Genomic DNA, 20,402 nt, shown 5'->3' on the forward strand with positions numbered 1-20,402 from the left:
CTTTTGAGCGTCAGAGATTTTTGTTTTAGGGCCGGCACTGAGCGAAAGATCAGTTATTTTCCGGTGGACGTGGGTAGCCAAGGTAGGTTTTGGGGAAGAGGTGCCGTCGTGCTGTCTTGCAGGCAGCGAGGCATCCTCGATCCAGAGAGCCTTCTTGCGAGCCGCCTCTCTGCTCCCCGAGCGGGAGCTGCCTGTGCACATTTAGAACCGCGCACGAGTCGCATAGTACGCTCTGAGCTTTCCAGCTTCGTTTAAGAGGCCTCAGCTAATTGAAGCTCCGATCTTGCGGGTTGTCGGGAAGGAGAGCCCGAAGGTGCTGGCGTTCCCCGGGAAGCCCAACCCACGCGGGTGCCTGCTGAGTCTGGGGGTGCGAGGAGCGTGGGAAGGGCCGGGGCGTCCTGCTGCACGCAGATGTGTGGGGCTGAGCTCCCTCCCTCCGGACTGCGCAAAAGGCCTTTGCCCAAAGAAACTCCCGGCGAGCCGACGGCCCCTGCACGGACAATGAAGAATTGTCCGATTTCCAGCAGCGCCTGCAATCCCGCTTTTCCTTTTCTCCCCCTGCGATCCTGCCCCACACAATCGCTGCCGCTGGCCGCGCCAGCCAGCGGTGCGTGCGAGATTAGCCGTCCCAGGTCACTTCGTTTCTCTTGATCTGCGGCTCTTTCCTTTCCCGGAGCTCTTTTAAACCTCACCCTGGATGTATGATATCAGCATTCAAAAATGCTTAGCAAAACTCAGGCACGAAGTGCCTTGTCTCCAGGCGTGTAACCCCAGGAACGATACCAGGGGAGCTGCTCCCTCCTGCACTCAGGACCGAGATACCTGGGCAGCCTCTAGCTACTTTTTTGGAATTTGCAGGTTATAGAAGAGCCAGCTAAAGTTTATCGAGTCCCTCTTCGTGACAGCTTTCAATTCAATCTGACGACAAGTATAATTAAAGTATTCCATAGCATGCATTACTGTATTGCATCTTATGGAGCAACTTTGCATCCAATTATACCGTCACTGCCTTGCACTAACAGGGCCCTGGAATCGGGACAGAAAAATAGCAGCACTCTGTGTGGATATTGTGTTTTACTAAGCTGCTTTATATAGAAACTCAGATTTTAACATGTCAACTTCATTTCTTTTTTGAAAAATGGAAATAAGCAGAGAATATTTTATAGGTTAAAAAAAGTATTTGAGAACAAGCATCCATACAGAAGTGGTTTTGTGTGTGCACGCCTTTACATTTTTTTATGCAGAAGCTCTTTCATTTAGGAAAACCCAGGTCTGCAAAATCCTGCAGAGTAGCAGGTTTTGGGGCGTTTTATCTGACAGTTCCCAGCAAGTGCTGCGCACTTTGCTGAGCTGTATCTACAGTGAAGGGGGAGAGGGTCCAGCACTCAGAGCCAACCTGACCCCGTACCCAGGGCGCCGTGAGGAGCTCAGTCGGTACACGGGATGCTGCGTGCCAGCACACCGTGTAAAGGCAGGGTCTTCCAGCTCAGGGATGCATGTAGTCAGGAGAAGTTACCCGAAAGGCAGCGTTTTCTGCAGATGTATAATGCGGTGGTGCCCAAGGATTGGGTCTGTCCCGTCTCAAAGGGGAAAGGGGGCACCCGCCGAGGCTCTGAGCCTGCAAACCCACAGGTTTAGGCATGGGATGTCCCCGGTTTGAGGATGCTGTAAACAAGAGAGAAGTTAGAGGTGCCATCAGGACCGGTGTCAGTGGCCTTCCTTCCCAGCTCACCGTGAGCATCGGCCGCTGCATCCCTCCCTGCACCCTGCCGCAGATAAATTGCTGTTTCCACACAGGTCTCCCTTGCACTTTTCTCTGCCTGCTGCCCTCCACCGAGCCCTGACCAGCGCACAGCTCGAGGGGTTTGCCCTCCTCAGAGCAAGCGTAGCCGCCTGTGGCTGGGCTATATTCGGAGATGGTCAGCGCCTGGGCTGGCGTAGGTGTTAGCTCACAGCAAACCCCAGCAGGCTGGGACCGGGGCATCCCGGCTGTAGGAGGAGATGATCCAACATTGCAGTAGCTCTTTCAATGAGATCCTCCCCAGGGCAGAAAGCTCAGTGAGACATTGACATGTCCTGCCCGTGGCTTGTCCCCAGAGCCACCCTGCCCTTGCCTCTGCCAGACACGAGTACGTGGCTCTTGCCTAGGCAGAGATTTTGGCGTCTGGCTAGCGGGGTAGACACCCTGACGTACAGCTTGGGAACGCCTGAATAAGCACGAGCCGTTATATCCCCCGCAGCAGAGTTGTTCCTCCCCTGGTGAAGGTGCAGTACCGCCTGCAGGTCCCTTTCTGGCTCTGGCTGGCTGCGTACTTGCGGTGGGAAACCTTTGCTTGCGTGATGAGAGCGCACGGATTGCTTGCAAAGCCACTGACGGGGAGAGTAAACAAACCTGCACCCGCCACGGCGTGTGGAGTTGCAGCTGCACAAAACACGTGTGGGTGTTAAGCAATTTTGTGCAGCACTGAAAGCGGACAGCGTTAGAGATGACCTTCTTGGTCATCTTTATTTGCAGGGGACCTTGGCCCCACTGGCATGAAAGATGTCGATCCTCCTTTCCCTCCCTGAAAAGGAATAAAACAATTTGGGGGTAAGAGCAGAGAGAAATTTGCAGCGAGGAGCATGCAGGATGAGTTGTGCCCTTTTGGCGAGTGGGGAATTGTGCAATCCCACCAGCACGTGCAGAAAATGTACCCGCGAGGAGTCCCACGCCTCCTTCCCATTAACACCAGTGGCGCCGACCTGCCGAGCCCCGTCGGGTCCAACTTGAAGCCAGTTAAGGGTGAAGCGCCAGCCTGAGCGTACCCTGTTGCTGCGATCCCCAAACAGTGGGTGATCTCAGGTACCATATGTACTGCAAAAAGCGTGCGGCACTTCGATGCGCCTGGGTCTGCGTTTCAGCTTTCATTCTCAATTCTCTTCCCTGCTTGAAGGCAGAGCTCTTACGCGATTCAAAGTTTTTTTGTGGTTTATTTTTGGGAAGGGAGGGGGAGGGGGGAATGATAATGTAATTCGGTGATGCCATTTGCATCCTAGACAGATGATGAGTTGCTCTGGCTAGCGGCTTAACCCTATTAGGCAATGCTGGGACCGTGACTTTATTAAATAATAATACAAATTATTTTAATATTGAGCCCCTCTGACTTTGTAACTTCCTCGTATAGCTATGTTGTCAGTGTGAATGAAATCTCGTAGTTAAGGAATATAAAATAGAGTAAAAGGCATCCAGAAATCACAGCGCTGGGGTGGATGTTGAAGAACACACTGTGTGTGCTTGCAGTGGTAGCATTATAGCGATACAAAAAATCCCAGGAAAAAACAGTGCAGCCATTTATTTCAGTAATAGCTTGGTGCGAATGTGACCTGGGAGACTCCAGACAGATTCACGAGGCTTTGATAGGAAAAAGTCATAAATTTTATTTTAAAAAAAAAAAGACCCTGGGATTCCAGGGGATTTCTGTTAAATTGTTAGCACTTTACTAGATCTCTAGAATTTAATGGAGAGGTTTAATTCAGAAAAATGAGGGTCATGTTGCCTCTTGTGAGGACTGCTTGCCCAGGCACAGGCAGAGCCCTGCCAAGCACGGCTGACGGAGGATTTGCTCATACAGGCGAGGTGAGAGTGTAGAGTCCAGAGTTTGGCAGAGTTCACGTATCCCAAACACTTCCGATTTGTGTGCCCTGTTTCTGAACATACCAAGCGAAAGACCCTGCAGAGAAGTTAAATTAGCACACTTCAATCTGTTACCAAAACTTAGATTTATTTTCTGAAAGAGAAGATACTTTCCGAAGTGTGTGAATTTGGGGGGGAATTACCTTTCTAGTAGCAAACCAAGAGCTGCCTGTGCCCTCTCGGTGCTTTGCTGTTGTGTGCTCCATAGAGCTACACTGAAAGACCTACTTTTGATGTCAACTTTTGCATACCTAACGAGAGTATACGCACTTAAAGAATTACATGCAATAGAAAAGCTACCTAATGATCAGACAGTGTTATTATCTGGCGTGTGGCAGCGTAGCAGGACCATAACTATTTATTTACTCTTTGCGGATAATGTTCTGTTATTTTCTAGTCTTTGGCAATAGCAAGAGAGCATCTGATATATACAATATTGGTGTGTATCCAATTGTTTGTGAATATCCCAAGTTTTGAAACATGGTTGTGAGAGAGGAATATAAGCTTAAGCTTGAAAGGCTAAAAAGCAGAAAGCCCCACACGTAAATGCTATTATGCACTTAATGAGGCAGGGTTTAAAAAAAATCAGCCACACAAGTTGGTTTTATCAAAGAAAATGTATAAATAACAACCAGTGATTCAAACTGCCTCACAAAGGGAAAAGCAGGGACGGGAAGCTAGCACTTCACTTGTGGCATTCAGATAATAGTATTTACTACACTAATCTTTTGGGCTTAGCAATTGACAATCAATATATTATTATCAACAAGCGTTAACGCAAACAAAAAGCTTCCATTTCTTTTTTAACCGTGTTCCCCTAAGTCCCTTAAATTTAATTAAAACCGGACAGCTCTCCCCCTAGTACAAATTAGAGTTAAAATCATATTAAATATTTGTTCTACGGGAAAACAAAAGTGTCAGCTTGTGCTACCAGGTTTGGCTGCTTTTTTTTCTTCTTCTTTTTTTTTTTACACACAGAGGGGGAAAAAAAAAATACCAGCTACTCAAAGTTAAAATAAAGTCTCTCTCCCTCCCTCCCTGTCTCCCAAGACTACTGTCTATAACATGTTGTTCCTTATAGAAAGTGGGATATGGTGGCATTTGCTTGATTAACTTGCTCGACAAAAGTGACAGCTGCTGTGGGTGCATGTAGCTAAGCTGCACAGCGCAGTTCCGCCTTTGTACATCTGTCAGCAAAAAAGGAGGAATAAAGAGTGAAAAGAGACAAATTGGTCCCAAAAGGCAATCCATTCAACTCAGGAGGTTTGCTCTATTCAAGCACTCGCTGGGAATCTCAAGTGCTAGGTAGCTTATTCAATTTCATTCATTCTTTAGAATGAGCCCACAAGTGTTTAATTTCTTATTCTGTTGAATAAAAAGGGGGAGCTTTTTTTTTATTGGAAGCATTAATTGTAAGACTAGCTGATCAATGCCTGTGATATTAACTCATTGCTTATTTTCTGGTTAGCTGTGTGCTCTTAGATCCACGGCCACTAAACTTCATTTCTGTTACATGGGCAGTGTCACACCAATTTCTCTGCTTCCAGGCAGAATACTTGGTCCCCTGGGCCTTGGCCCCTGCCAGGCTTGGGGGAACAGACCAAATCCTCGGCAGGTGTAAATCGAGAGCGTCACTGGTTTATTAGTGATGCCACCCGTGGCCGCGGCCGGGACACGACCGAGCCAGATGCTCTTTGCTGGTGGGGCCGAGCTGCTGACCCCGCTGCAGGTTTGGCCCTCTGCGCCGGAGGAGGAGGAGGTTTTGTAGCTCAAAATGCTGATCTGCCTTTGGATGGCTCTTCTGGTCCCCTGGCAGACGGCAGGGGAGGGGGAGCCGGTAAGCAGGGCACCGCGGAGCGATACCCAGCGCAACGGATGGGTTTTGTTGAGTGGTGGGAAGAAGAGTTGATGAACGCATGGGATGGGGATCGCTGCGTGGGCAGGTCTCCGCTTGCCGTCCAGAAAACGTACGCTTGCAGGGGAGAGATGTGCCTCTGCCTTCCTCGTCGTGTGGCCGAAGGTCCGTCCCTCCCTCCTCAGCGACACCGGGGACCAGAGCTGCGTGTGTGCCTGAGGGACCGCGGCTCTTCGCCCACCTCGGCTGTGCCACGTCCTCCTCCGGGGCCACCGCCATGTCTCAACGCAAGAGTTTCAGACACACTTGTGTCACCACGGCCCTGTCCCTGCTCTTCCCCCGCTCTCCCGGCTGTGGGTCAGCCTGGGGGACGGCACACCGTCTTCCGCAGCAAGACAAAACCCAGGTTTCCAAAACTGCTGAGAAATAGCCGGGGCCCAGCTCTGGCAGCCCAGCCGAGACCTCGCTAGCACTGTCTGGGAGCAGGGCAAGAGGCACGCTTCGTCCCACCACCGCACTCATCCTCAGCCAGCATCCCGGCTGAGCTGGCCTTCGGAGGAGGCTCTCAAACTGGGATCGCCTACGCCGCCGTGTACGGTCAGGCTTGCTGGGAACAGCTCTCTTTTTTTTTTTTTTTTTTTGAAAGAAAAGAGTAGGAAACTGCATTGGCCATGAGGCTCTGTGCTTCGTGCTTACTGTCTTTACTGAGTTTTTGCAATTGCAATGACTGCCTGGGATCAACGGCCAAAGAAACATTGAGGGAAGGTGGAGAGGAATGCTTTGGTGGCCACAGAAGATTGGAAGGACAAGAAGGGTCCTTCCATGACTGCCACGGAGCAGCCTGGGCTTTGGGTTGCAGGCCTGCAGCCAGCTTCGTGCATCCAACCCTGGCTGTGCGTGCGTCCAGGGCACGCCGTGAGCGAACGCAGGAGCACGGTCCCTTGGGCAGGCAGCCTTCACCAGAAGAGCTCCTGCTCCCGTTCACCGAGCAAGTCTTCCCGCAACGCTGGCAGCTGTGTGGGTAGAGCTGGTCCCTGGAAAACACGGTCCTGAGCTGCCGTGGCCGCATCCCGACCTTCCCTGCGGAGACGACACCTGCCGAGGGGAGGTGGCTGCCGTGAATGCGTGTGACAACGCCGAATACTGAATTTGATCTCGGAGGCGCCCGGGATGGGGATGGACACGGCTCTGTCGGCTGTCACGTACTGTCAGCAGTTGTAAATCAGCACAGCCGCGCTGTGCTTTCCACCAGCTGAGCTTCTGGCCCATTGGACGGGGATGCAAACACCAGATACAAAGAGTCGGTAATTTTTAAATTCTTTTTTTTTTTTCCTGGCTGATGGAGTCGCTTTGAGCGAGGGCTGTTGCCTGAGAGCAGGTTCAGTTTTCCTTTGGGAAATAAGACTCACGGTCAGCCCCTTCCTCTCTCCCTTCCCACCTCTGTGGTCCCCTCGCTCCGTGCTGGCCAGCTCGGGGATGCTGCGGAGGCAGCCGCCCGACATCCAGTCCCTCACCTTTGAAACACCTTGAATTCAAGGGTTCATTTCAAAGCTGCCTTTCAGCATTTCAGAATAAGTCCATGTCCCGGACAAAGAGCGGGAGGCAGCCGGCATTCGGAGCCTCCTTGTGCAGTGTGTGTGTCACCGTTTTAAATAGATTGCCCTGCTTGGATTGGTTCTGCTTGGAAAGCGAGTACTGAAATGAGAGGTCATAGGGGAGAGTTACTATGGTAATTGAGTAGTATCACCAGTAGTTTTGCTCTTATGAGCATTAAAGCACATAATAATAGACAAACAACAGTGGTTAAAGCAAGCAGGTAGGATTACTATGTTCTTTTGTCGGAAGTATATAATGTCTTGTAGTCAGTTTTAAAGACTTCTCAACCCCCAAATCCACCCAGCAGTCACCTGCTGAGTAATTTTGTATGCCTAATCTCTAGCCCTTAACTACAAGCTTTCTGCTAATTTGAGGCAAATGGGTATTTTTGACACTAAATAGGGCAGTAAAGAATCCCTGACCTAGAAAAACTCCATTCCAAGGCACTGAGAGCAGAAAAATATTCTTTCAGCATCCTTGTGAGACCTTTGGAATGACATAAAATAGCTTTGACTAAACTGTGCTGCAGCCTTCGATTAATGGTTTGCAGAAACTTGCTGAACATCCCTACTACAACTTCCCCCATAAAACTTGTCACTTCAGATTGCCATCAGCCACCACAACAATAATCATTTCATGCCTATTGCTAATTGCAAGCACAGCTGAGGCTCAGCGGGGTGCTCTTGCACAGTCCCAGGCCTTTATACCAGCCTCAATCTGTTGTATGGCACTTGTTCACACACAAAAAAACTACCAGTAAAGGCAGAAAGAGGCAGAGTCACAGGTTCCTTGTAATCCCTCTGCTACCCTGCTGACAACCCAGCCCTATAAGCATTCCTGGTTTTGTCCCACTCTTTACAAAAGCTGAAGTGACCTTAAGCTACTAGTATGTAAGCTTTTGAATGAAGAATACAGCTCCTTCAGGTGCCTTAAGAAGCAGTGTTGCATCTGGCTTACGAGATTCTGTTTGCAGCACCCCTGGGGTGAGCTGTGGCTTCCTGTAACATGTAAAATATGAGTGTGAACTCAAGGTTCATGGCAAGGAACAGGAGGTCATGCTTCCATTCAGCTCACACCAAAGAAGACGGGGGTTTGCAGATGTTCCTGGGTATGTGTAATGACACCACCTCCCGGAAAGCGCAGGAACCCAGCACAGGGCTTTTTTTTGATAAAATGTGCCACACAGTGTGTTACTTGCAGATTTATTCATATCAATTTTTGCAACTTATATATTCAGAGACAAACTTGCTATTTCAGCAACTTATTGATCATGCTTTTGCATTCAAAAAAAAAGGCGGGGGGGGGGGGCGGACACGACACGAGGAAGCTTATTGCTCGAGCTGGTTGGGGTGTTGGATGGGCAGCCGTAGAAGCCCACCCGTTGGCATGCTTCAGCTCCTCTAATGTCTGTCCGGGAGCATCCCAGCCCATGGCCCACCTCATGTCCCCAGGCCAGCACCCAGCAATGAGCGTCGCTGTGAAAGACGGAAGGGGAACAGGAAAACTAACCTGAAAAAGGGATTAAATTCCTGGCGGTGCAAATACGGGATCTGCTTGCGGTTACTGGGCTCTGATAGCACCCGAAGGGCATCCGTTTGCATTTCCTCTGCTGTTAGCCGGGTCGCCTCCGCGGGAGCCCTGGTCCCTTCCCTGCTGACATCCCGGTGGATGTGTGGCATCCACCAGGATGCACCCTCCACAGCCATTCCTCACCCCGTGCCCCCAGACTGAGCGTAAATTGTCCTCTGAGCGATGGACAGGGATGCCAGCGAGCATCAGTAATGTGTGTGTGCACAGCAGGGAGTTATATGTGGAGTTGAGGTCCGTGGGACAGGGAGCATCAATGAGGTCTACTCGGTCGTTACAACCAGGCGTGAGGAGTTTTCAGAAAATATATTTACACTAGTTACTTCAGCGTGCACAGCTTAGCTGGTGCTGGGGCTCCAGAAACGTGCCCGAAATGTGTTGCAGCCCCATGGCGAGGCCCCATGTATTTGGGCTGTGCCCTCTGCGCCTGGTGTACGGGGACAAGCCCCCAGGCTGGAGCTGGAGCCCCGAGGAACCCTGCGTCCCCGGCACGCACACCGCTGCCCTTCGGGGAATGGCAGACCCACCCGGGGAGAGCGAGGCGGCCGGTGTCCCGACAGAACCACACTGTGCTCTTTTGTCTGAAATGATCACGTTTCTGTTTCGGAGCATTTGGCTTTGTTGTTGTTTTTTTAATAATATAATCATATGCAAATGTTATCTTCTTTGGTAGGTTAGTCATGAATCAGAGGGCTTGTGCATCTTATAGCACATCAACACTAGTGATAGCTAAAGGGAACATTTAATTTATGGGCTAACTTATTTTTATGAATATGCAGGGCTTAAATTCAGCAGTTGGTGTGTGCTCTATGAAGTGACGTGACGGTTTTGTGTATCAAGATCAATGAATTAGACTTTGTCTTTTTCTCATAAAGCAGAAAGTCTTTGGAGTAACTTAGCTTTGAGAAAGAGAGCTCCTTTCATGCAGCCGAGCAATACGCCTGGCTGAGCCCTTGTCAGCCGGTGCTTAAGAGGAGAGGGGTACGATTCGGATTTGGCTCGGAGGAGTTTGCATCTCCCCAGAATCCAGTGTGTTGGAGTGCCTACCAGAAACACAGAAAAATGTTTCATTTTTCTTAATCTGAAGGGCTCGCAGCAGCAGTCAGTTGCCAATAACCTCCGGGCAGAGGTTATAATTTCTGTTTCGGATCCATAGAGCCATGTAGGTGTGCGCGGTGCGGGTCAAACAGAAATGGCAGGACCTGCCTCCGCCAGGGACTTCTCATCTCGTTTAGAGGTGACATAAACACCAGGCAGATCGTTTTGTGGAAAACGAGAGGCAGCAGTGGAAGGGAGAGGGCGTGCATATGTAACATACGGTCGCTTCGTTCCTCCGTGGGTTTTGATTTAAGGAGGTGGTGGAAGGAGGCGTTTGGGTGACCTGGGCATCCGTGTGCCAGCGCAGCCCTGGGTCACAGCTAATGTCGCCCGAGAGCATGACTCATTTAAGCATGCAGATTGCAGAAAAGTGACATTATAAACGTTAACGATTTCTCTCTGGTTTGCCCATGTGGGCCTTCAGCATTACCAGGGAACCCAGGCAGATCCCCCAGTGACAGCAGTCGCTTTGTGCTTTTGGGCAGACCTACACCAACTAACCCGGGTGCCCCACTCACAATTCAACCCCCATCTGATGTCAGGACCTCGAGTGACAGCTAACAGTATGTGAGCTGGACTTCTGTTACGGAGAGACCTCCTGCTTGCCTGACTCAGTTTCGTTTGAGCTCTTAGCTCTTGCCAGGTCTCCATCCTGGAGACGAAGGGCCGGCAGGAATCTCTGCCGCAAGTTGCACAAGGTGTAAGCATCGAGCAAGAGATCATCCCATGCCGTTTCTTTGGTGACTCTTCCACCCCTTTATTTCCTCCATTTTATTAAGAGGTGGTGTAGAAATAGAAGTACAGGAGCATCTTCACTGAAGTGGGGGCGAAAAAACCCTTCCCCATGCAGCATGACTAATCTCTGCTGTCTGCTCCTGGTGGAGGGTAGCAGCTCCCAGGTGCATCACCGTATGGTTCAATAATGCGTGTTGAGCCCACATTTTTGTGATGCCGGGACTCATTTGTTTGCTTCGGTGAGCCTTGTGCCAGCTTGCGGGTGCTCCAGGACAGCAGTGCCTGCGGGTCTCAAAGCTGCCAGCTAAGCCCTCCCCAGGGAGAGCTGATGGTGTTGGAGCCGCACGTCCAGCAGCGCCATCCGCACGCTGCTCGCGGGCAGGCGCTGGCCTCTCAGCTGGTGTTGGAGGGTGGAGGGTAACAAGTCACCGGCCTCAGTTTTGCAATTACAGAATATTCAGTTGTCTCCATTCACCTGCTGCGCTGGCACCTTCAGCAACTAGAGGGAAGAGGGCAGGTTTCTGCGTCAGAGACCCCCAGGCGAAGGCGCAGTGAATGGAGGCAGTAGTACCTGCGTGTTAGACTGATGCAAGGTTTTAGGCTGGTTGGGAAGGAGCTGCATTTCAGACTAACCCGGATGGCGCTTGATCAGGATTTTTATAAACTGGCCCGGTGGGGTTTTTTTATCTTTAACTGGTTCTAGGTTAATTGCAGCTGGTCCGCAGTGCAGGTTTTGATCTGTCTGTGTGCGTAAAAGAGATTGCAGGAGAAGGGTGTGAGCGTGCATACGGAGGCGTGATGGGTCCCTGTATGCAGACCACTTTGTAGTCCACCGCTGCGCTGAGCACCGTGGGGAGGTTTTGTGATTCCCCACACACACAGAGCCCCCGCTTTTCCTTCTCTCGAGGGCTTTGCTGCTCGGCTGTGCGGCGTCAGACGTGCCATGCCAGCCCTGCGTGAGCGGGGCACTGATCCACAGCCCACCGGCGACTTCCCGCGCTGCAGGGCTGGCAGGCTGCTGCCACACAGCTGCAAGGCTTTTTCACAGCCAAGCAGCAAAATTTCAGCCCCTGGAGGGGCCCTGCGAGTTCAGCAGCTCGAAACAAGCTCATTTGTTTGCTGCTTTTCCATCTTTCATAATTGTGAGGGTGAAACCAAAGCATTTCCCACGCAGCCTGGGCAGGCGCCTGTAGGTGCTTACACCAGCATCCTCACCCGCAGCCAAACCTTGCCCCGCACGAGCCTCCCCTCCGCTCGCCGTCAGGGAACCAGATCACCCCGTGGCTGTTTGTGGTTGAATTTCAAGACGGTAAGTAGCTTGAGTGTGGGTCTGACACACTTAAAGGCAGGACCGTGCTCTCACTGAAGGGGGGGGAACGGGTTAAAAAAATGGATTGGGCCAAATGCACGCCACTGCTGGCAAGTCCCGTCAATGGCAAAATCAGATTATAAAAACCTTGCGGCGTTGCTGGTGGCCATTACCCCTCTTACTGAGTTTGTTGTCGTTATTCAAATTTAAAAGCTCACGCGTGGAAATTCCGTGTGAAGGAGGGTGCCTGTGTCCCCCTCTAAGTCTGTCATATCCCACGAACAGGCTGGCTAGCGGGCAAGGCTGGCGCTGGGCGCAGCCCGCGCCGCGGCGGGCACAGCACGCAGCCCTCACGTGGTTGCTGGAGAAGTCCTGTCTCTCTTGCAGCAATGGTACACCAGCTCGATGAATGTTGTCTGCACCTGGCTGACAGACCGCATGGACCTGCAGCTTCACATTTACCAACTGAAAACTCTCATTAGGATAGTAAAGGTAATCGTCCCGTGTGTTTTCAATAGCATCTTGCTGTCAGAAGGAGCGTGTGTGTATGTCTGCATGTGTGCGGCATGTTCTCTTAGGCAAACTGTCGTCGGCAAATAAATTAAGCCATTCATTAAAATTCTTAAAAGTTAAGATACTTGGCATTTAGTGAAGGATAAACAGGAACTTGAAATGCATACAGATGCAAAATGCAGGTGTGCAAGTAAGAATAAAGTAACTGCTTGCATGAAAAAAGGGAAACACTATTGCTATTTGACCCTACCTGGACAGTAAACGCACCAAAATGAGCCTTTTTGTGGACAAGCATGTTGATCACACCAATGAACTCCAGTGTTAAAACGGGTTAAATCAAACCAAAAGTTTTTAACGCTGTTTTACTAGAAACATTTAAGCCCAGCTATGGCTTGTGATTATCGTCAGAATGCAAATGAGGATTGTTCTCATAGTTAATTGAAGTCGTTTCTTTTACAATGGGTGTATATAATCAACTCTAAGAGATCACAAAGGTGAGATAACATACCCTGAAAGTAACATTTTTTTCCTTGAGTGCACGTGTATGTGTATATGTGTGTGTGTGCGTGCCTTGGACTAATGATAATTATTTCAGTGTGAAATCACAGTGGTTTACATGAAATAATAAGATCACAGAAGGGGGTAAATATATTTTTGATCATTTTAGGTTCTATCTAATGCTTTTTGGTCTAGTATTTTATAATGTTTATGGTCTTGTGTGCAGTGAACACATTGAAGGCATGAATAAATTAAAACTGAAATGTATTAAATGTGCTTTTCATAACTGAAAACAACAGGCACAGACAAATTATTTCTACTTGTCAGCTAGCTGGGGAAAGCTTTCTTCCTTGTGCTTTATTTATACCAATATTACATTCGGAAGCAGCTACAACAAATCCAAGGACTTTCTGAAATAGCAGAACAGTAAATAGCTTCCATGCAGAGCACAGAGCAGAATTAAATGAACTGCAAGGCCAGAGTTTTATCTCACAGAGTCAAGAAGTTTTTAACCATAAATTCAAATGAGAGATATTGATTGTAATAACAAGGGAAATACAGCTGGCCATGGAAACGCAACTCCAGCTTCAGAATTAGGTGAAGAAAGAGAGATTTAAGAAACACATGACGTGTGCTTGTGTTTATACATCAACAATTTTCTCTGGTATCCTGGACTTAGCTTATTTAATCCCAATACTGTAGGTAGGATTGTTTAATATGGAGCATTCCGGGAACGTGTAATCACGTCTGCGGTTACCGGCAATAAGCGTTCTGCTGCATGAAGAAAAATAACTGACATTACGGGCAGGATGAACGCATCCAGAAGGAAGGGAAGTTAGTTGGAGCAGAGCCCCTATCTGTTGCTTCGATGTCCTTTTAGACCCCAGCCTACCACACGCAAAGCTCCCCTGAGCAGCCCCCAGTACATCCCCGCTTTGAAGCCTGCACGCCGCCTCCCAGCCCGGCCACCCTGCAAAGGCAGGGCTGGAGCCGCAGAGCTGCAATTCGTTGCCAAAGGGACCTCTGCCACGGCAAAGCGGTGGCCGGCAGAGATGGGACCCCCCCCCACGGGCAAAATGTCGGCGGGGCTGGGATTTCCCTGGGGTCCCAGCCTCTTCCAGCAGTGTCCCCAGCCGCGGAGCGCGGGAGCACGGGCTGACTCCTGGGGAGAAGCCGGGGTGCCGATGTTGGCCCTGACCTCTGTGCTGTCTCCTCCTTCCTCCGTGCCTCTCCCCGCTTTAGAAAACGTACCGGGATTTCCGATTGCAAGGTGTGCTGGACTCCACCTTAAACAGCAAAACCTACGAGACCATCCGGAACCGGCTGACGGTAGAGGAGGCCACGGCGTCGGTCAGCGAAGGCGGAGGGCTCCAGGGGATCACCATGAAGGACAGCGATGAGGAAGATGAAGAGGACGACTAGGGAAGCTGGCCCGCAGGACCGGCTGGGGGTCGCCTGGTATCCGTGCATGTACCTCGTCTGTAACTCAGTTAGCCACATTAGGAATTTTTATGTCAGCTCTAAATGCCCATGAGAAGTTTACCAATACAAATGCCATGTTAGCTGTGTGGTAATAAGATTAGCACCTCTCTTTGATTCATTGGTTTCCTAATTTCATATCTATATGTTCATAAGCAATATGGAGCACCATTGTTTAATACTGTTAATGGAAAAACTACATAGAAAACATGCTAGGTGTGTCCCTGTTATAATTAAAGTTTAAACAATGCTTCATTAATGTACTGTATATACATTGATGGTAAATTGTTGTGAAGATGAGTGAATCGAGTCCTTTCATTTCTTTGTTTCTCTTCTGTGGATGCCAACTGCTTAAAATTAATAAAAAACCCAGCTTTGTTTTTAAAAGAAGAATGAGGCGATTACAAATGATTTTTTTGTTCTCTCTGTTCATTTTAAAAACCAGAAAACAAACAAACCCAGACAGCCGTTTGAATCATTCCGCATCCTTGTTAATGTACCAGGTTCTTCCCTTCAATATGCAGTTAACTCCATAGAGGCTACATCCCAAAGGATTAGTCATTCTAATTGCCACACCAGATTAATCCTATCATTATGGATATATCATGCCACATTACAAGTCCAAAGCAGTTGTTTTATGTTGACGTTTGCTCCTCTAAATGTTACATTTTTGTTTAAATTTCAAATAACTGTGTATGTACAAAGACAACTTTATTTACAATCTTAGACTATACAAATGTGTTTATAATAATATATTGAATATTTATTTCAGTAGATTGTAACCATAATTTACAATTCCTCTGTTTCACAATGGTTTTTATATATGTCATGTACATTGCATTTTGACCAGTAACTGCATGTCCATCAGTCCTCCCTCCAGAGCTTTTACTTTCTGTGTAAAATAGTGATCCATCTTGCTTTTTTTGCCTTATACAAGCCGACAGTTGTAAAAGTGTGGGAACTGTGGCTTCTCAATAAATAACTATTCAGATGTCCTAAGAATAAATTATGGAGTCTTTTTATGTCTGCCTTAGAAAAAAAAAAATTACAAGCTGAGATGTAAGAGCCCCCACCTCTCAGAATAAAGGCATTTTCTTTTCTCATGGGTGTTTTTATAGTTTATTGATTAAGAAGATGGTTTCCTGATTTGCTCCCCAAGGTCAGGGTGGGACCAGAGTGTCTATTCCCCAGGTACAAGGGCATTTCTGCTGTCACCTCCACAGTTGTTTCCACCGTTATCTGCACTCTACGTCCTATGATTTGTCTCTGGACATCTAATTGATGGTCTGCCCTGGTACAGCCCCTGTCGTTACATGGGAATCAGCCTTGCCCAACACTTACCTTCCACCAAAAGGCCTCGGTTTGTATTTTAAGCAGCCAATTGCAGCAGCTTCCAGGGCATTTACAAACACGTGGCACGGGGCAAACCCCTAGCTGAAATTAAAAAGCAGGCTGGTTTGATGGAAAGCATGTTAGCAGGGGAGTTTTCCGAGAGGTTTTGCAGTCACTCCCTCCCAGTAGCCAATTCAAACCAAAAATTACTCCTGCTAGTCCAGGTTTCGGTCATTGGAGAGAGAAGCAGAAGAGCTGATGCTCTTCAACCCAAGCACAGCAACCTGTTGACATCCTGCGGAAAGAGGACAAATGTTCACCACCCACAAATAAAAGAAGGGCACATGTTAGAAAAACATCCTGCCTAGACGAACATGCCTGATGTAATGAACCTTTAAACTGAACCATCTTCTGGTGCGCAAAGCCATGAGACACTCTCTGGACATAGGGGAGGAGGAGGAGGGGACCTCTGGAAACAGCCCGTGAAGGGGGTGTTGAGTCCCAAATGGGGCTGGGATAGTTACAGAGCCTGGAGCATATTCACCTGCAATGCTGGATTTTTGGGTCCCTTCCCTCTGTGTCAGAGTTTAGCACCTGGCTCTGGAGTTGCTCTGCAGCCCCGTCTGGATGGCCATACCCTACACATTCAACACCCACCTACCCGTGGTGACCTGCATACACCACCCCCCCTTGGACCCAGGACATTAGCAGGGTCTTTACTTTAGGAGTGGGCTGTAGGCATGCACATTTAGCACCGTTTACACGTTGACAAGCCGTCTGATGCACTAGGACAGCCAAGTTTTGAACCCTGACTGTAGCCCAGAAGACCACTTCTTGGTTTTTGTCTTGCTCCATGATGCTGGTACAGGGAAGCGTTGCCAGGAAAAACCATCTCTGAGGACTTAGGCAGGGACGTGGCCTCTTCCCCCTTCTTACCCACCCTCCAGCTGTGCAACTACTTGGTCCTAAATCCCCGGAGGAACTGAGGTAGCAGTTGAGTGTTTAAGTCATACTAAGTCTACCAAAACCAGTTCAGGTGCCTCTGCAGGTCTGTCACTGGGACGCATACAAAAACCATCTGTATCTTGACATCATTATGTGTGGAGCCTTCAATCACACCCTCAAGCCCTCACAGGACTTGCCTGACAAAACAAGTCTCACAAGACATAAAGCAATGAAGAAACTGCAAGCACCACCTGGTCCCTTCTTTCTAGGTGGTTGAGGTCCACTTGAGACCCATACACATACTGATCCATATGTGTGCCCTCTTCATCCTCTCCCTCAGCTGTCCCAGACATTTATATGAAGGGCAACAGCTCCAAGAGGAGGCACTGAGAAAGCCCTACCTGGGGTGGTCACCAGGCTGGTAGCAGAGAACACTGGAGGAGACCCAAATTTGTAGCTCTGCTCCAAATCAGGCAGAGCAGAGCTGGAGAAACAGCTTGATTCTGCTCTGGAAATGGCTCCCTTTTTTTTTTTTTTTAACATGAAATATTTATTGGGTAAAAACACAGCCCACTTCCACCTGCCACCTTTCAAAATAGTGAGCCCTGCTCAGTTTTTTTGAATGAAAGAGTGTGGGCGCAGCCTTCAGGAGATGATCCTTAGCTGTGCATCACTAACACACATCGGTCCCTCCCGGAAACGGCGGTGACGGACACCCTCGTCTGAGTTTCTCTGTCATTACCAATGACCTGGAGTGCTGCGCTCAGCTCTGGGGCCCCCAACAAAAGAAAGACATGGACCTGCCTGAGCAGGTCCAGAGGAGGTCCGTGAAGATGGTCAGAGGGCTGGAGCACCTCTCCTGTGAAGACAGGCTGAGAGAGTTGGCGTTGTTCAGCCTGGAGAAGGGAAGGCTCTGGAAGACCTTATAGCAGCCTGCCAGTACCTAATGGGGGCCTACAGGAAAGCTGGAGAGGGACTTTTTACAAGGGCATGTAGTGGTAGGACAAGGGGCAATGGCTTTAAATGGAAAGAAGGTAGATTTAGGTTGGATATTAGGAAGAAATTCTTCCCTGTGAGGGTGGTGAGGCACTGGAACAGGTTGCCCAGAGAAGCTGTGGGTGCCCCATCCCTGGCAGTGTTCAAGGTCAGGTTGGATGGGGCTTTGAGCAACCCGGTGGAGTGGAAGGTGTCCCTGCCCATGGCAGGGGGGTTGGAGCTCGATGATCTATAAGGTCCCTTCCAACCCAAACCATTCTATGATTCTGTGACCCTATAGCCCGTGACAGTTTTTTGCATGTCCTCAAGCCCCAATAAAGCACCTCAGAGACTCCATAACAACCCTGAGGATATCAGGCCTGACCACACATTCAAAACAAGGAAGCATTAGCCAGCTTACATCTTTTAAGGAGTTTGGACCCAAATGATGAGCTTCAAGTTACCTACTTCAGTGAGCAGCGAGAAGAGCTCATGTACGAGCAATGCTGCAAAGCAGGATTTAAGCTCCCACACCAGAGCCTGCAGCCTGTGGTGGAGCAAAGGAGCATGTTGGACCTTGATCCCCACTGCCTTTAACCCTGCAAATGGTTACATGGGTGCTGGCAGCCTGACCATGTCCTATATGGGTGCTGCACCATGGTACTAGGAGTGGGAAATGCCACCTTGGGTTAATTCTGCAGAAATGTTGAATCCAAAACGGTTTGCTTTTGTCTGAAAAATATAAATCCAGGTTTAAAGCCCTCCTGGCCATGGACTACATACACTTCAGACAGGGCTTAGGCTCCCGCAGGGCAAAGCTACATCTCGGGCAACATCTAAAAGGGCTTGCTGATGGACAGGAGCGCTCTGGCAAACCCAGCCAAGGAACGCAAAGGTCTGCTGCTCGTTTCACTTCAACCCATCTCTGCGATGGAATGAGCTCCAACAGTCAAAGGACTTTCTGCCAGTACAACTGCACCTAGATGAAGAATCTGCCAGTACAGTTATGTCAATCAGTTTTGGGGAAAGAGGAAAATTTCATTCTTCTGCCAGCAAAATTTTAAATGATACATCAGGCCAAAACTTCTCTCATATTTACAGGGAAGTCCAGCGAAAATATCCTTTTTTTGACAGACTTACTTAAAGCATGTGGCATGGAGACTGAAAATGCTATCAACTATTTGACTGACAAGTGTCAGCAGCTGTTCATCCAATTTGTTTTATATTTCAGCAACTAACAGATTCTTTCCCCTCTGCTGTAATGCATGTCTCCTGGCCCATAGGCATCTTAGAAATTGCTTTTCTGCCTCTCTAGTGACCAAACCGTCAAAAATGTTAGAAGACAATTTGTGTTCAGAAGCATAAACAGGCACGCAGCAAAGCAAAAATGATTTTGTCAATGTTCAGGCTGTGTTCTTTTTGAAAAAGTCACAGCAAACCTAAGGCAAAAATTACTTCTCTAAGCTTTAAAAGAAAAAGCTAAAGCAAACAAAGTGCCTGATAAATCAGCACAGGTTAAACCATCAACTAGCAAGGGAAAAAGCAGTCATCTAATGGCCAACCAAAACGCAGCTGAGCCGTAGTTCAACCTCTGCACTTTTTTGTGAAGTCCACAACCCTGCACTATTGCCACCGTCACCCATGTTTGTTCAGAAACCTGCTCCGTGGTGTCACGATTCAACAGAGCCAGCGCTGCGTCAAGCTGAGTCCAGCTAGGAGAGTCCCTTAAGCCATTCACAAAACCCAGCCTTCTTCATCTTAGGTCTAGCAATGCTTTCAGAAACTCTTTGATCCCTGAGTGCATATAATATGTTACAATTATTGCAGTTGCCACCCATTCTGAACTTGCTGGACTAAAAAGCCGGCATGACACCTCTCTCCGGTGAGCTGTATTCAGCGGTATTTCCTTTATTCAAGCACATTTAGGCTCTTGAGCTAAACCTGAAGTGGTATTTTCCTCAGCCTTTCTAAAAGATACATATTCCATTTCAAGTTGTAAATCTGCATTTGTTGTAACTATGCAAAATATGGGAGAAAAAAAAAGTGCAGAGATTATATGCAATCTGCCAGCAGAGTTGTGTGCCATGAGGAAAATGCCTCACAGGTCAAAACAAAGAAAAACACTGAGCAACAAATTAGTTGCAGGCAGTAGCTAATATGGAGATCAAAAGATTAAAATCAACATGCAACGATGAAATCACTGGAATAATAGGAGCACTTAAGAAGATTAAGTCAATAACAGAGTCCAGTAGTACAAAAATAAGATTTTGATTATACTGTAAAAATTTGATATTGGGAGAGCAAAAGCAATTACAACCACGACATGCTTCGCTCTCCCCGCCTTAGACCATCTTGGCTCATTTCCTATGCAAGGAATACAGTTGTTGAAATAAACAGAAATGTTATGACTCAAGTGCTCGATTCAAAAACAAACCAGGTGGTCAGATCAGATTGGGGACTGTCAAGATAGGGGTCTGTAAAACGAGGACTTGTTGCAGATCCTGGAGGATACGACAGCTGGGGGGAACAAAGGCCACACCGTTTAGGACAGCTTTCGGCAGAGAGAGCTCCACCAGCAGCTGATCTCGGGGGGCTGTCCCAGGCTGTCAGCTGGAGAGGAGAAGCACGCACTGGAAGGGAGGAAGGAGGAGAGAAAGCTCAAAGTCTTGAAGTGAACATGGTGGTGAACTCGGATAACAGGGAAGGTTTTTTTTTTCTATCCAGTTAAACCAGCAAAGATCGCAGGTTTGGTTTTGTGATGTACATCAGAGGCAGGGCACACGGCAGCCTCCGAGCCCATCTGGGAC

The 20,402-nt window shown here is 48.6% G+C and overlaps 1 protein-coding gene across 12 annotated transcripts in view; it reads left to right on the forward strand.

Annotated features, from left to right (window-relative positions):
• CADPS (calcium dependent secretion activator) overlaps positions 1–14,949 on the forward strand; it is a 221,040-nt gene extending 206,091 nt beyond the window's left edge. For all 12 annotated transcript variants that reach the window (XM_075053380.1, XM_075053382.1, XM_075053379.1 and 9 more), the window contains 2 exons: positions 12,241–12,345; positions 14,107–14,949. In XM_075053380.1, the coding sequence (XP_074909481.1) occupies positions 12,241–12,345; positions 14,107–14,286 (285 nt within the window). In that variant the 3' untranslated portion in view covers positions 14,287–14,949. The remainder of the gene's footprint in view (positions 1–12,240; positions 12,346–14,106) is intronic.
• Positions 14,950–20,402: the final 5,453 nt, after the last annotated feature.

This window comes from Buteo buteo, chromosome 21 (assembly GCF_964188355.1).
Source record: "Buteo buteo chromosome 21, bButBut1.hap1.1, whole genome shotgun sequence".
NCBI classification, from domain to species: domain Eukaryota; kingdom Metazoa; phylum Chordata; class Aves; order Accipitriformes; family Accipitridae; genus Buteo; species Buteo buteo.